The sequence below is a fragment of the Eleginops maclovinus genome, chromosome 23 (assembly GCF_036324505.1).
Source record: "Eleginops maclovinus isolate JMC-PN-2008 ecotype Puerto Natales chromosome 23, JC_Emac_rtc_rv5, whole genome shotgun sequence".
NCBI lineage: Eukaryota > Metazoa > Chordata > Actinopteri > Perciformes > Eleginopidae > Eleginops > Eleginops maclovinus.
In genome coordinates this window covers 15,304,540-15,321,221 of record NC_086371.1, presented here as the reverse complement: position 1 = coordinate 15,321,221, position 16,682 = coordinate 15,304,540, and the positions used below count along the sequence as shown (strand labels likewise).

The 16,682-nt window shown below is 41.1% G+C and overlaps 1 protein-coding gene across 3 annotated transcripts; it reads right to left on the bottom strand.

The window, feature by feature from the left end:
- Positions 1–1,020: 1,020 nt before the first annotated feature.
- Positions 1,021–12,126, bottom strand: spon2a (spondin 2a, extracellular matrix protein). Of its 3 annotated transcripts, XM_063877233.1 has the most exons (7): positions 11,957–12,126; positions 10,636–10,689; positions 7,786–8,014; positions 5,686–5,906; positions 2,854–3,045; positions 2,340–2,511; positions 1,021–2,015 (listed from the first exon to the last, which is right to left on the bottom strand). In XM_063877233.1, exons 3-7 carry the CDS (start codon positions 8,012–8,014, stop codon positions 1,828–1,830), a joined length of 1,002 nt encoding a protein of 333 aa, XP_063733303.1. In that variant the 5' UTR covers positions 10,636–10,689; positions 11,957–12,126; the 3' UTR covers positions 1,021–1,827. The 3 variants fall into 3 exon arrangements, with proteins under 3 accessions (XP_063733303.1, XP_063733304.1, XP_063733305.1); XM_063877234.1 differs by lacking the exon at positions 10,636–10,689 and having other exon boundaries at positions 11,957–12,120; XM_063877235.1 differs by lacking the exons at positions 10,636–10,689; positions 11,957–12,126 and adding an exon at positions 8,120–8,182.
- Between the last annotated feature and the right edge of the window lie 4,556 nt (positions 12,127–16,682).

Sequence of the window (16,682 nt, the reverse complement as noted above, 5' to 3'; positions counted from 1 at the left end):
TGGATTACTTTCTTGCAACAGCATTTGAAATATCGCGTCCATACAAGGATGAATGCAATCACAGTCATTTGAATCCCACTAATATTGAGCCTTTCTTCTATAACATTTTGAATGCAAATATTGACTTGACCGCACATTTAGCATTTCATTAGTACAAATTATTTATCATGAATACACAATTAAAGAATTGCCATCTTTTAAAGATGTATGTCAAAGTGTAGTTATGTTTGACTTGACAATGTATAATGAAATTGTACATTTTTTAAAATACTGTAGGCTGAATATAGTTTAATCATTTATATTACAATAACAAGGCACCTTCGAGTTTTAAAGGCCTATATCAATATTGATATTTAACAAAAATCTGCCTGATATCATTTCTTTCCACATACTTTGTATTTCCTTATAATTAAAAGTGATCTTAGCTGTGGAGCATTTTGAATTCTTGGGTTAAGATATTTTACACTGCTAAACAAAGCAGATTGTCTGTTTATTATTTAATAATTAAGTTTAAGTAGTAGTCATTGTCGTTTATGACCCCTAGGAGGTGCTACAGTCCAACAAACATCAATGCAATGCAGTTGGGAGTATTTCTAGGGATGTTTTGCCAGCGTGAACTCATAATTCCTATCCATAAAGAAAAAGTTTAACCTACACTCCTTTATTAAATATCCAAATACTTTACAGATCTTAGGCTGGGGCCCCGAAGCACTGAGTTGACAACATTAAGTATGAGAGATATTTAGGAGTACAACTAATTTTCATCTATAAATATGTAGAACTGCGACCTTTTCCCACCATGATATTTATTGCTGTGTATTTTTACATTTAAGCTTTGAGTTCTTTGGACACAAATAAAGAAGTGTCAATTCAAGTCTAATTATTCTCTGGCATACACAAATACATTGACTTTGTCTTTTATTACTAGTATTTCAAATTAGGAATGTGTTTTGGTCTCATGAGAGTATTAAATAAAGACACTTGCTTTTACATAATAACATTTTCCAACTGCCATACAGGTAACATGGAATTGTTTATGTGAAAAACACACTTCCATATTTATTCACCAATTATACAAGTAGAGATACATCATACAGTATATACAAAATCTCAACATTAAAATATCAAAAGAGATGATAATACAAATATTTTTCTTTCTATAAAAACTTTTCTTAAAAAAGCATCATAAAACAATAAAAAATACGCCAGCTTCTTTGGACTAGCTCAAAGCTTCAAGTCAGCCATAATGAGTTTCTTCTAAAGGGTGATATTTAAAAACCTGGGTGTGAGGTTATTTTGAAAGAGCTGCATGCACCAAGCATGTGTAGGTTCTCTAACATAACGTATGCCTCCGTGCCTCTAAAGTATGCAGTATGTGCAAAGACCTTTGTGTGCATACATGTAAGAGTGTGACTCTGGTGTGCCAGTATCAGTGTACAGATTAAATGCAAAATTGTTAAGGACAAACCACAATAAGTCTCAAACAGGTCTTTGAGGGGGGACATTTGGGGCTCTAAAATGTTCAATTTGAATCACAACTATTTATGGAAGTAACTTTTTATCTGATCACATTTGAAGTGTTATCTCAAACATAACCTTCCAAGGCTCTACTACACTCAGACTTCAATTTCCTTTTATTGCCATTAAAACACACCCAGAGGAGCTCTAATACTAATGAGCAGCAAGTCTTTCACTTCCACAATTTAACTGTGACAAACATCTTTGCATTAACAAGGAAATGCTCAAGATTGCAGCAATATTTTTCAGTCCAGCAGTCATAATGTGAGAGTCCCAGTGTTGAGTACTGGCATTATCCATGCTTGTGTGTTACTGGAGTCTCATACAGCTCTGTGATACACATTCAGTCTGTTCCTCCAGCTCAGGGCAGGGGACGCCAGCATTGGCCGGCCGCAAGAGGATGTAACGTGTGCGGTGGCGGATACCACCTCTGGAGCAGGAACCGAGACACAAGCCCCATGATGACCAGAGAGACACTTCACAGTCCAATGGTGTAGCTGAATCAAATGAATGAGATGTGAGAAAATGGGTTAATGAGTAAAGAGAGGAGGGCAAAGTGTTAAGAAGTACAAATATGTTTGTTATTGTAGCATCTGTAGAAAATGCAGAACCTGAAAAAGTTGGACCATACTATAACTTTCATGCAGGAATGACATAAACATTCCAGGTCACAATTAGTAAAAACAAACAATATTCAATAGGGTAATCATAAATGAAGGTCCCCCTGCATCAATAATGGATAAGTACATTTAAAATCATCATGATTAAATTCCAGGTAATAGTTTTGAGTAATACTGATGTTGGGAGTCCTGTGGTCTTACCCGAGAAGCGCTGGGGAATGATAGAGTTTGGCAGAATATGATTGGACATTGGGGTTTGACGGTCAGATGATCTGCTCTGGCGCATGATCCTTATGCTGGCTATAGGTGGAAGGTCCTTTAAACGTGGATAATAAAAGGAGTTGGCTGGATGGTTGGGCAACTCAGATGTGATCTAAAAAAAGTCAGGAAAGAACAGTCAGGCATAATTCATCAGGAGAGCTGGCTCAAGTTCAAATGCACAATTGCCCACTTTAAAACACATGTATGCTAGGAAAGGATACATGGTCTATTATGTAAAAGAGGCCCTATTTACCCAAATCCCTTCAGGTCAGGAATGAAGGCCGCCTAGCAATTACTTAAGTGCAGACAGCTAAGAATGACGTCCCATTCCCATGCTGCTAATTTAAGAAGAGGACTGTCCACCTTGCCTCACTGTGGAATGAATGACTAAATTAATGAGTTCATGTATGAACCAATGATGCTTTTTATAGTTTTGAGAACTGCAATACCTCACCTTTGTGATATTTTCTTGGGGGCTGGTGGGAAAGTTTGGAGAAGAGAAAGTAAATCCACTGTCGGTCCCTGCATCATAAGGCTGGAGGTCAACAGTCACTTCATGTTTCCACTGGCTGCCTTCGCATAGGTTAAGGCTGTCCACACCGACAAACCAGTCAGGGCTGGGGATGATCTTCACCATCAGGGATAACTGTCGGAAAATGGCGAGAATGAAGTTAGATCAAACATTACTGTTAACATTACTTTTACAGGTAGCCAGACTGTAAAAAGAGCAACAAAACAGCAAGATTAGAAAAAAATGTAACAAATTATGTAACCATATAAACCAAAATGTCTGCACAAAATCAGTTATTTATTAATCATTTGCTCAAAAACCTCAACCATGACTAAAACAAATTGAGGAGCCTGGTTGCTAACTTATAATCTTTTGTATCAGTAAGTTAAACATGGTAAACATTAGAATTGAGATAGTGAGTATGTAAGCCTTATACTCAAGGGGACTCTTGTGCTAGAGTACATCTTTTTTTGTTTCGATGTGGATCTCTGGTCTTTATTTGCTTTGTGAAATTGTAACGGTAAATTACACTTAAACAACATTGTAGTAAAATACTTAATATCACAAGGAGAGTTGTGCATGGAATAGGTAAACTAATAAGGAAAGAAATTTGTTTAACACACACTCAGTTCATCCTGATTTATAAGCTTTGTAATACAGGCACTGGGGACTGCATGTGTGCGCATGAATGCTCCCACTCAGTTTCCTGTGCAGAGTAGCACTCTGTCTCCTGTGTGATGGATGTTTCCTGAGAGCTGGTGACCTCATACAGGAAGTGGCCTGGGGTCAGCATACACTGAGGTGGCAGACTCCCAGAAAGGAGTTAATTTGAAGGCCAATGTGGACCAATATTTGAAGACTTGGGCCGATCAGTTAAGGCTTAGGGTTGGTCGGGTTGGCTGGGAAAGCTTTGAATGGAGAGACATAAAACCAGTTCAACACGCAGATAGGACCACTCGGGACAGAAGCAGGTAGGGTCAGCTTTACACATGGGTTGTGTTTCTGGCCTGTGACGCATGGCAAGAAACAGAGAAACCAAATCAGAAGCAGCTCTGTTGCTTTTCACAATCCTTCCCTGATTTCCCTCCTTCCCTCCTCTGCTCTGCTGAGATCCCTCCCTCTTCTTATCCTTTGTCATGCTCCTTTCAAACAACGTATTTCCCACCCTGCTATATCCATTTGGTCACTCAATACGGATGTCTATTCAGTTGTATCCCCTGTCACTGTCCTGTTCAGTCCATGGTGGTTTGCAATATAGGCCAACTGTATCCCCAGAACACAGATACTCAAAGCTCCCATGAACCCTCCCTCTTTCTCCATCACACCAAATCTTCAGCGGAACGACGGAGAGAACGAGTCGACCTAGGAAACCCACGAGTCCAGATGCACAAATACCATAATGCTCATTCAATGTTGTCCCATTTTATGTGGTGCCACTGATACAAAATACTTTCATAATAATGCTAATTTGATCCTGAAAGTTACTTATTTGCTGTCTTTCTGTTTGTCTGTTTTGAATTACACATATAACAGGAATAACAGGAGGCTCATGAATATGGAGATAGAAATCATACGTGTTTGGGATTTTGGAGGCATTGCGTATGAATGTTTTAGTTAGTGGGGAATAGGATAATGATGGGATTTATACATAAGTGTGCAAGAGAGAGAAACATAAGGACAGAAAAGCAGAACAGTCGATGAAGCTGTCAACATCATTCAACCCGTAAGGTTCAAAACAAACACAACTTATTTTTGCCGCTCTGTTAGCTCCTCTTAGCAGCCACAGACATCATTTAGATGGCAAGCTACTTTTGACAAGTTAGCAAAGGTAGCACAGGGTTGTTTATTTTTAAGGGCCCCTGTGTTCAAGGAGTGGAATAACCAATAAACACATGTAGGTCACCAGACTTTCCTAAAAACTCCAGTGAATGTCCGCCCTTCTCCTCGTTTATCAGGTACATATGCTTTACACATGAAGGATAATTAATTTCAAGTTTGACTGCCTGGATAATATTACTGATTTTTACACAGTGCCATACCTCATTTTTACTTGCAAATCTGCCGTTGTTTAAACCCTAAGATCAAGACCTCCAAAACACACTGACTTTGCAGTGGCAGTGGTACCCTGAAGTCCAACGATGAGCAAAGTTGACATTGAGTTAACAGTCCACCTTAATAAACTTTAAATGAGGCCAAGAAATAGTCCAGCACATAAACCCACGTAACATTGCACAATGTAATTTTATACATTTATTCTTTAAGAAAAGAAGTTCTAAAACATTAATAGATGTGCTAGTGAGCATTTTCTGTAATCTATGATAGCTTGTTACCCTGTTTCCAGTCTTTTTTCAAGTGACTGCTGGTTATAACTTCATATATACCCTACAGAGGAGCCTACAAGTTTTATCATCCAACTCTTGAAAGAAAGTGGATAAACTTGTTCCCCACATTGCCAATCCACCCCTTAAACTGTTCTTGATCCTGAGCTCCCAGAGTTCAGTGGGACAGGCACCAGACGGAGGGCAGACTGCGCAGGATGGCTGTGGGAGTTTGTGGCTGCAGGGCTTCAGCACTTGGGCTAAAGATAGTCTGATTGGATAGTGGAAAGAAGTGGTGAAGTGTTTGGTTGGAGACTTATGTTTGGATGACGTTATGAGGAGGCCCGGGTCACCGGATGATTTAATAGATTTCGTCAAAGTGTGTGTGACATACTGTGTCTGAGCATGTGTGTCATTTGAGAATGAGCTTTTAATTTTACGATTTATTTGTGCCTACCAGTGAGTTTCGAGGCTGAATGAGCAACTCGGTGGAGCTGTGCCCAATGCCGTTAGGGATGCCGGCAGTTCGGTACATGGTGCCGACCGCACGCCTCTTTCTGGCCTCCTTTGCCGCCTTCATCAGTTCAACCGTCACCCCGATTTCAGCAAAGTTCTGCACCCCTGCACTGGCTGGAGCACCCTCCTCCCACAGCCGAAAATGGCGATTATGGCTGACCGCTAAAGGGAGAAAAGAAACACAAGAGTGAGGCGAAGACAAGAATAAGATGCTTGTTTACTGGAATGCATATCAATGTCAATGAAGTACCACAGAGCCTTAGCCAGACAGTGAGATCATTTCCACCATGGAGCCTGTATCTATTTCTACGGCTGCCTCCTACATCCTGCAATGTAACTGACGGAATTGCCCACATGCATGTCTTTCTTCATTATTGTATGGTTATAGTTACATTTTTTCTCCATCTATCACTGATAAACCACGACACAGGCTGGAGTAACCAGGAGACGGGGCAGGATCTCAGTGTTTTTAATCATTATGAAAACGCTTATTGATACTTTTCATTCCCTTCGGGCCAACAGAACCATTTGCTTCACATTCTCATGTTTAGGTCTGGTTATCTAAAAAATCTGTTGAGAATCAAGGGACTGATTTAGGTTAAACTGTTTACACCGCAGATCTTCGAACTCCTTATTATTGAAACCCACAGAGCAACTGGCCCGGTCCGGTGGTTGTAAGGGCAGGGTAAGGTTAGCCAGAAACACGCTGACAAATGCACTGATGGTTCTGCCTTACCTCACTTTACAGAGCTGCGTACAGCCCCACATGCACAACCTTTATTTATACTTAAACACTCTTGACACATGTGTTAACCCACATACACACACACTGCACTCAGCCACTCACACAACCTGCCCAACACACTTCACACACTATCTTGTTTCTTCCCAAACTGCCTCTACTTACGCACTTAATTGCATTTCCATCCTGACAAATTTCCCACAAGCGTCAAGACCTTGAAACTTGAGAGCACGTCACGTTTAAGCCCCACCAAGACATTAAAGCCCACTTCCAGACCTGCCTTAATTGCTCGTGTTTTTTCTGTGACCATGACAAACTCCATTCCCGCTCTTCTCTGGCAGTGTCCTCGGTCCCTCGCCCCCAGGTCTCCACAGTAAAGCAACACAAAACTATCAAACCCTTCAACAGGTTCCGCTTTTCTTTGTGCTGTGACAAACTCAATTTCCCACCATTTTTGGGCCAATACCAGCACCCTGTCGGCCCATTGAAGCCCTTCTGTTTTGCTTTGCTCGTGACAAAGCCCATTCCTTGCCCCTCTCCAGCCCCACCGGGACATTAAAAGTCACAATGGGTGTGTGGATCTTCGGTGCCTCTCTCTGTATGGAGTAAGTGGCCCATCATCCTGTGCCAGGCCGCCAGGGCACCAGAGGGAGAGCTGGAAACCAGACAAAGCCACTGATGCCACAGACAGTGATGCACAACATACAATACACACACACAAACACACACACACACACACACACACACACACACACACACACAAAAACATCTGTCATCCATCCCATGCTCCTTGATTTGAGGGAAAAAAAGCATAATAGAAAGGCCTGAATTGCTCCTTCAATGTGACCCCACCACACCCAAGCTATCATCACCAGCCTCTAAACCACTACTCCGGTGTTTACTGCCAACACCATGGTAGACAAGCAGAACTTTTGGGATGAGTGTAGGGTTGAATAAAAAAGGAAATGTCTGGATAGACATTAGAGAAAACCCCACCTGGAAGCATTTAGACCATCTTTCTTACTTCTTCTTGCCTAATATCTTTTTCTTTTTTTTTTAACTGTGGTCACTATCACAGTGATGGCCACCACAATGGGATGAATGGTTAGTCGTTTCTTTAACACATAACCAGGCATGGGTAAGTTTTGACGAAAGGGGATCAAAAAACAACCTTTGACTCCTTACTTCTGTTTCAAATTTAAATTTGATCAACATTCAATGAATTAGCAGATTTTTGAGGTAAAGCTTTGCGTAAGAAATGTTTGATTTTATAAAAACCAAAAACTTTGTCTTCCTCACCTATGAGTTTGGACCACTGCGCAGGGGGCCGGAACAGAGGATACTGCTTGGGGAAGGCTTGTGGGGTCCAGTGACCTGTAAAGACCAGGATGTAGGAAGCAGGGCCCCTGGCTGTACATTCGGTCCCATTGACTGGTCGCAAAGGCCCAGCAAAAGTGAGGCAAAGCTTCAGAAGTACAATGAGGAGCTGCTGCAGCCAACCGCAGCTCAGGTGCTCTGATGACATCATCTAAAAGAAATGGAGATGAATGGTTGTGAAATAGTTTTCATGATTAACATTAAACATTCTAGTTTTTATGTCCGATACCAATCGGATTCAGTCTTTTTCTTTCACCTGGATTACTAAGCTGTCGTTTAAACATTTTCAGGCACCTTTTACTTTTTATTTTTAGCAGCACCCTAACATTGGCATACAATCTTTCTCCATCAGCAAGCAAATGAAAGGATCTTGACATTTAGGAAACCAAACCCAAAAAGAACTCTGTAAAAAATAGGGAAATTCCGTGTCCCTCCCCTCATATCTCAACACAACCATTTTATCTCAGAACAAAGCTGACTGAACTCGTTGACCATGCAGGCTTTGATTTAAAAAAAATAATAATTCCCCAATCCCCTTGGGCTTTGCCAAGTCTGTGTGGTTAACACTCCTCGATGTTACTCATGGTAATGTGTGCTACAGAAGCCGTCCTAAAATAAAACAACACGGATGACATCTCAGAGGATAGATGAAAATCCAGTCTGCTCTGCTGCTCTACTGACCTCACCGACTGATCATCCACTGACCGCCGACTGCTGAGTCAGACGCACTCTATTAAGAGAGGCAGAGAGGGGAGCAGGGCATGTGCAATAAAAGTAGGGTTTTTGCTTGAATCTATATCTGCTCCACAGCCTTTATAATGGAGCAAAAAATTACAAACAAACTATTCCATTGTCTTTGAGACCTGTAACCAATCCCCCATCTTAATTTACTCCAGACTTGTGCTTTTAAAGCTGTAAAACAATAATGGTAACCACCAAAGCAATTTGGCACCCGGTTGATTCAGTTTTATTGTTTCCATAAAAACATTCAGAAGAATAGAGACGTCATTTGTGTGAGTGGTGTGTTTGTTCAATTTGCAGCTCTGAGGACTTCATACCAATGTACTTTTTAATTACTTTGGGCAAAAACAAACTGCAAAGTGTTATATCTCTGTTTTTCCTATTTATTAGCTCGGTCAGAGGTAAGCCTGTGGAGATTGTGCGTGTGTGTATGTCAGTCCATTGTAAATCAGTCCAATTTTTTCAGGGTTCATTTATGACTCTATGCTCAAGAGTTCTTGTTGTTGGGGTGAAAATGCAACCATATTTTATAGACTATTTTATATCGCCATTGACTGCTGACTCCTAACCTGGGCAGGCTGCGAGTGATCAACTACTGAATGAATTCAAACTCTTGTTTTCTTCGGGATACGGAAATATTCCTCTCTGTATTTGCTTGCTACGTTAAGACAATGGTGGTTTTATTCCTTTCATCAGACATTAAAGCAATCTTAATTTAAAAGAGGGCTAAAAGCAAACAGAAATAATGTTTTTGGGAGTATTGGTTAGCAAATGAACTCAGCGCTGACTACAGAAGAGTGCATCCTCTAATGTTGGCAGGAGGAGAGCTAGTTCACATTGGCCGAGGATAGCAGAGTCCTGCGCTGAGTTGGGCTAAGCCGGGGCAGACAGCTGCACAGATTACAGGAGAGAATGCCTATTGAGTGAGACGTCCAAATGAATAAAAGTCTGATGAGATTACGGTGTAGACAGGGGGCAATCAAACATTACAGCAAGGGTCAATGTAGACACACCTGGCTGTGATCTACACCCTGAGTGCACTTTTTTCTATATGGCAGATGTTAGAGCTTTGAAATGAGCGGTTATGACTTGATGACAGATACATTTCTCTGTGTTTGGGCGAATGACGTTTTGTGGCTGTGGCCTTGAGTGGCGTTTCTATGGGTTACTATACTATAACTAAACCTCCAAGCAGCTGCAGAATGCAGACGGTTAAATTTGGGCCGGTCACACACACACAACTGATACATGTTACACTCGTGTCCAGCTGCACATTGTCCCTGAAGTCTATTTACAGAGGTCAGATAGTATTACTCTGCTGCAAAACTCCTACTCTAACTCTTCTGACAGCAGCTTATGATGTAACTTTGTGTTTTATCATTATTTACTGTCTCCTATTAATGTATATTAACCACAGCAGTTTTAACAACCCGCTATGAAAATACCTTGAGTATAGAGGAACACAGAGCCTAGCTTTGATCTCACTGCTCAGTCATCTGATCATTACACAGGCTGCTCTGCAGGAGGCGGATAAAGCTCCAGGTTGAGATGCCTCAGATGCAATGTGTTCTTAAAAAGCACCTTTCTTTCATTCTGTTTTTGTAAGACTGATAGTATTGCATTTTTCACACTTGTGACTGAGCTGTGTGTGCTTGGGTTAAAGGAAGTTCACCACATGGAAGTTTTTCGCATCAGTACGTGATGTTAACTGCTACTGTCCCGTGTGCTCCATCCATAAGTTTATTATAGAAAAGAAGGGCAGTCATGCCACCGGCTGCTGCAAAGTTAAAATTTGTATGCACACATTCCAGGCAAGGGCTTTAAACAAAAAATTCACTGCATGAGATTTTATGCACACACTGAACATTTCTGTTTTTGTTTAATATGTGATAGCTGTTACTTTAACAAAAATGATCCAGACTCTACACTAAGATTTTGATTCACTTTTGATTATTTTCTATTTTCCCTTAGAACTTGTCCCACTGACACTAAAACACACTTAAGAGGCATTTTTTGAATTCCCACACTGACCTTTATCAGTCAACACACACAGGCCTGCTACCAGCGATGTCTGAGCTGCAGCTCCTGAAAATAATTATACAGTTATAGTAATAGACTGAACGGTGTTTATTGATGCATACAGAGGGCACGCGTTTATTTTCAGTCCACGAAAAGTTTACGTATGCACTCAAACCACACAGACCTGCTCTCACCAGTCAACATAGACAGACACACGCAGCAGTTTTTCTGTCAGACACAAGACACAATAAAACAAGGGGGATGTGGCGCGGAGCCAAATGTGGCGGCTGCCTCCCCATGGGCACCTTCACTGTGTAATTAGAGCAGACTCATGCAGAGATAAACACACATTCATCTCAGCTCATATACACAGGCATGCAGGTATGCACGCAAAAGCACAGATTTGCGCACGCAGCGGGAGTTATATTTTTAACTAGGGGATGGTGAGGAGGTAATTTGATGTTTTTCCTTTAGATTCTTTTCAAAACTGTTGTGGGGGGGTAGCAGTTGCATGGGTGTTTGCTGAGAGAATAAATGCAACACTATGTTCTGAGTGGACCTTTTTACACACTACTGTTTAGTTTTCACCTTCATGCATCAGATACAGACACACGGCCAGGCATTCATCACGACAGGAGGTCAGAAACTTGACTTTTCAAGTGTAAGCGGAGGAGAGTCAAGACAGTTTAGACAGCAGTGGATAAACAGAGCATGTACAACCCTGTATATTGTGAAATTTAATCAATTAGGGTAAAGCAATGGTGATGGAAATGTGCAAATACATTTCATTATCAATATAAGAGAAGTAGTGTGAAATCAGTGCAATAGATCCGTGTTAAGAGTTGAGATACGAAGAAACAAGACTTTCAATGCAAAGGTTGCAATTTTAACACACAACTATATACATGCACATTATTCTCTATGTTGTGAAATCAGTGGTGGGAAATACATTCACAATTCTTTGAGGTTAGGGTTACTTGGGTATTTCCATTTGATGCTAATTTATACTTGTGCTTACATGTCAGAGGAAAATTATCTAATTTGACACAGATCATTGACAGAGGTAGGTACGTGTTACTTTGCAGACTATGATAGTACACCTCATGATACCTATACAATACTTAGGAAAAAATATGCAATATTATGTTTCAAAACCACTCACGCAAGAAGTTAAAATCATCACCTCATGTCACCTTTACTGAACATTTCCTGCTAAACTCCATGCATTTACTGAAGTCTCACATGTCCAAAGAAGCATTCACACTTACATGTGCACTCTCAGACTCTCGTGCAGTGCCATGACAAATGAATGGAGTCTCTGTGTGTGTCCTACCTGTGTTGGGTCAGTCAGTCAGGGGCAGGGAGAGAAGCTGCAGAATCACACCGTTGGGACCTGAGAGAGGATACAGCTCCACTCTTTCTCTCCACTGTAACCAGCTCTCTGGTGCAGCCTTATCAACCTTTATCCCTCTATCCTGTGTCTTTCTTCCCTTTCTCTCCTCCTCACTCCTCTCTCTCATTGTATCTCCTCATATTACCTCTCTTTCTCTCGCTGCCTCTCGCTTTCTCCTCCCCCTCCTCCCCTTTTCTCCCCCTTCCTTTCCTTGTATGGAAAGGCAGTTAACAGCCTCCCTTCTCTCCTCCACTGTCCCTCTCTTCTCCCTCTCTCTCTCTTCTTTTTCTTTCTAGTCTTTCAGTGGCTGTGTAAACTCAGCAACCTCATTGCTGACAAGGTAATCAACACCACATTGGCTTCTCTTAACATTCACCACTCAGCATTGTGTATTTTCTTACTCTGTTTTTTTGAGCACACTGTCGGTCTTGAGCGGTGTGGTTTGCTGAATAATGGCAGGGAAATAGAGGGAGAAAATGAGGAATAGGTCTTACGCAAAGACATGCAAAATGGATAACAGACGAGCTGAGTCAGTACAGAAGCACAGGCTTTTGTTTCTGCAGTTCATTTACTGATTGGACTTTGTGGAGAATCAAAGGGCTTTTAAATGGTTGCCGTCTCTTTCCCCCTTTCAGATATTTCTGACCTGTGGCAGATCCAGCTGTGATCTCAGCAGAGAAAACCCCTTTTTCCTGGGTCAGAGCGTGTGTGTGTGTGTGTGTGTGTTAGAGATGTGTGGTCACTAGTTCCCACAGCTGGTACACACATGGACAACCAGGGAGGTTTCTGTTACTGGCCGCCCCTCACTTATCAATATGTCAAGGCTCTGACTGCAGTGTGTGTGTGTGTGTGTGTGTGTGTGTGTGTGTGTGTGTGTGTGTGTGTGTGTGTGTGTGTGTGTGTGTGTGTGTGTGTGTGTGTGTGTGTGTGTGTGTGTGTGTGTGTGTGTGTGTGTGTGTGTCTGTGTGTGTCTGTGTGTGTGTTAGAGAGAGTGTGTTTGACATCAATAGGAACTTTTGTCAATTTCCTAATTATTTTCCATGGCTATGACGCAACAAACCAGTTATCCTCTATTTCGTCAAACAATTTAACTTTACACACACACACACACACACACACACACACACACACACACACACACACACACACACACACACACACACACACACACACACACACACACACACACGTGGTTGTGATGTAATGCCGATTAGAGACAGCCAACCTTAAGATCAGCACTATCAACTCAACCTGGCTAAAATCAGCCAGCCCTGAAAGACAGCTCTGCAATTATACAACTGCAGACCTTTAAATCGACTCAGCCACGTCACTGTATGGCTCGCCTGTGAGCTTTCCAAGAATGAGGGGAGACGAACAGGAGCAGTCGGACGAAAAGGATGTGGATCAGGGAACAAATTAGACTTTGTGTCCTGCCGCCACAACCAAACACATCTATTCATCTTTCGTTCTTTCCAGTTATCCATCTGCCTTTCTATCTCTGCATTTGAAAGTAGGTTACGGGAAAAACCCTACCTTCCCTGCTGCTACCCCCTGATTAATGACAGTGTGCTCAGCCTCCAGATTGACTCACATTATGGTGAAACATTAATGACACATTGTCAGATACACAGGTGTGTGTGTGAGCACAGTGAATACACATAAAAGCTTGAAGTCTGAACTCATGTGCCTGCCAACCTCGGCAGGAATTGATGATTGCCTTCATTACCAGGACATGCTATCATACAGCTCACAGTAAAACCGCACTCTTCAGCAACACAGTGGCTAGCATTAGGACACCAGATACGGCAGCAGAATGGCTGCAGGTTGCCTGACTGACGCAAATCTCCAAGATAGCCGAATGTTTTTTTCCTGTCAACCACATGCTCACGTCAATGTCATACAAGCCAAGTGAGTAAATCGATGAGAGGAAAACTATGAGCTAATGACAAAGTTTTGGGCCAAGGCCATCCAAGCTCCAGTGTACGGATATACTATCTCAGAAAAACACGAGCCAAGGAGCAGCAGTACAACAGAAGGGAAAATTAATACAGATGTTTTAATAATAGTCTGTTGGTTAGTTTCCATTTTTTATATTTCAAAGGATAAATCTGACATATAAGCTGACAAAATACAATATGTGGGATTGACTGGGATATATTACAATGGGTGATGAGGAGTCAATGGGTATGATAAGATTTGATCACAGATAGAATATACTGAAAACAACAAGCCTTATTTTCTAAGTCAATAAGTTCAAAGATCCACTGCATTGTCTGTGTGTACTGGTGCAGTCTGATTGTGATGCAACATCTGAATCATTCAATAATATTTATTCAATCCAATGACAACCAAAGGCAAATATTTATCCTCTCTGCTTTGGGTTGGCATCACGGTCCCTTCAAGTGAGATATATCATAAACTGGAGACTTATTAATCACAAAGACATGTACGCACAAGCACACATATACTGTGCTAACTTTTTCTCTCTTTCACGCACATGCATGCTTCACTTTCGAACAGTTCCACCCCAGACGTAGACGTTCTCCTTTTTGGACACCAGTTAAAGAAACACCACAAGACTCTGTTACTTGGAATTCTTGACAACAACACATTCTTTGCTTCTATGGTTAACAAAAAAAAACAAAAAAAAGCAATAAAAAACAAAGTCTTGATGAATTGAAGATAAAGGTGGCCATGTTAAATATCAGTTTTCAAACTCTCACTCAACTCGTGCAGTTTTTATACAAATCTTATTCAATAAATCAAGTCTCATTTAGTCAGTCATCACTGCTCCCCAGATACATTTTGTTACAACCTCACTATTTAAATCGCGCTGCATTTCTGTGTGAGACTTAAACGTTTTATATGGTAATTCAAACACAGTATGTGTGGTTAAACCCCAACCCCTTCATTTTTACTTTATCAAGACTTTACTCCGTTTGTTGATTCCTTGGAAGCATGCAGTTTTTCTTCAAGAATTCAAGGTAACACTGTTATTGATATACAAACGATCATTGATGATCAACAAGTATCTCTTTAAAATATCTCAAGTGACCTTTCACCCACTTTGAGTTGTTTTTTTTCTATTTGTTGACCCACTCAACCAAACCAATGGAAGTTACTTAAGCAGGATGACCCATTTTACTGATGTCACTGACCCTAGCAGCAGCACGGGAACCAGTGCTCCCATTAAACTGGTATGGCTAGTGTGTTCCCGGACCTAAAGGCATCTGTGAGGCTCCTCTTCCTTGTCCTCTCCTTGGTTTGAACAAAAAAATGAAAAGATCTGTCTGCACAGCATGGGAGCTGTCAGGGTTAATGTATGGGTGGATGATACTCCGCTGCTTTTTGTTGCACAATCTGGAATGGGACTTAGAAAGCAATGAGTCTGTTTGAAGTGTGTGTGTGAATCAGGTCTGGTAAAATACTGCTTGCATCCTGGGCCTACTTTAACTACACACCATTGTACACATGCTGTTATGTAATAGGTTTGTCCCTCACCCTGAAGTATGGTAAGGTATGAAAATTGACTGCTGGTTCAGGATCCATAATGACAAAGACTTATTGATATTGTTTTAAGGCAAAATCAATAAGTCAGCTCAGCTTTGACTCTGTTTCTGGATCTAAGGAAATACTGCAAATGTGAAAACATAGGGAAATAGTCACCTGGAGAGTCTTTATTCCTGCACTGTTCTCAAGTGCATTCACCCTGGGAAGTACGGCAAAAGAAATGTACATAATGAGAACCTAGATGGCGCACTGATAAAGGTCAAAAGGCCTAAAGAGTTCTCACCCTCTATGGTCTCCATATGTGATACGTAGAGGAAGAGGAGGGAACAGCAACAGTTGTGGTTGCTCTGCTCAAAATCATTCTATACAAGTATATTACATACATAACATAAATGTTTTTTTACACATTTTAAACCACTATGCTGTTGTTTGATTGAAGTCAGTATATTTTTGGGTTGATTTATTAGTCTGTAATGGCATGGTACCGTGTACAATAACTCAGCAAGCTAGCTACAAGCGACAACTGTCATTTCCACTGAGTACGCAAAAGTCATTTTTGCTTCGAGACAACTCGAAATTATTTCACTATTCAAGTATAAAGTGAATACATTGGAGGCTACTACATGAATGTCTACAAATTGAAGTATCCAAACCTTTATATTTACAGTATATGATCCAAACACAGCACCATAGTTAATTAGGGATGTAGACAAGTTAGATTTTTAGAAAGAAATTTGTGGAGAAAGAGGTGAGCTTACCAGATCTCTGTAGATGCTGGATTTGGTGAAGTTGCATTGTGGGTAATGCATGGATTATAAAAAGAAAACACTCTGGTCATCAATTTTGATTAATGAGTCTGACACTGTTGCAGGACTGCATGCTAAATCAGTAGCTACTAATTTAACATGTGTGGATAATTGCACAAGTATTGGGGCCAGTTAAAGGGCTGAAATTAGTGATTGGATGTTTAATGAAAATTAAAACACAGAGTCAATAAACACAAACTCCATTGCTAACCTTCCGTGAAGGACTCCATGGCGCCCTTACGCCCGAGGGTGCCAGCCTTTAACCAGCGGGCTCCACTGGTAGATGACTCCTCTGGTGAGTGGAGTTCCTTCACTCCATTTTAAGAGAAGGCTCATGGTTATGCACATGT

Bases quoted from the DNA above. Each gene is read 5' to 3' on its own strand.
- spon2a (XM_063877233.1), bottom strand. From the start codon at position 8,014: ATGATGTCATCAGAGCACCTGAGCTGCGGTTGGCTGCAGCAGCTCCTC. The intron at 2,512-2,853 runs GTGAGGTATTGC...GACTTTTTTTAG, and splicing joins CCCAAGAAAATATCACAAAG to ATCACATCTGAGTTGCCCAA. The intron at 2,016-2,339 runs GTAAGACCACAG...CATTTGATTCAG, and splicing joins CATTCCCCAGCGCTTCTCGG to CTACACCATTGGACTGTGAA.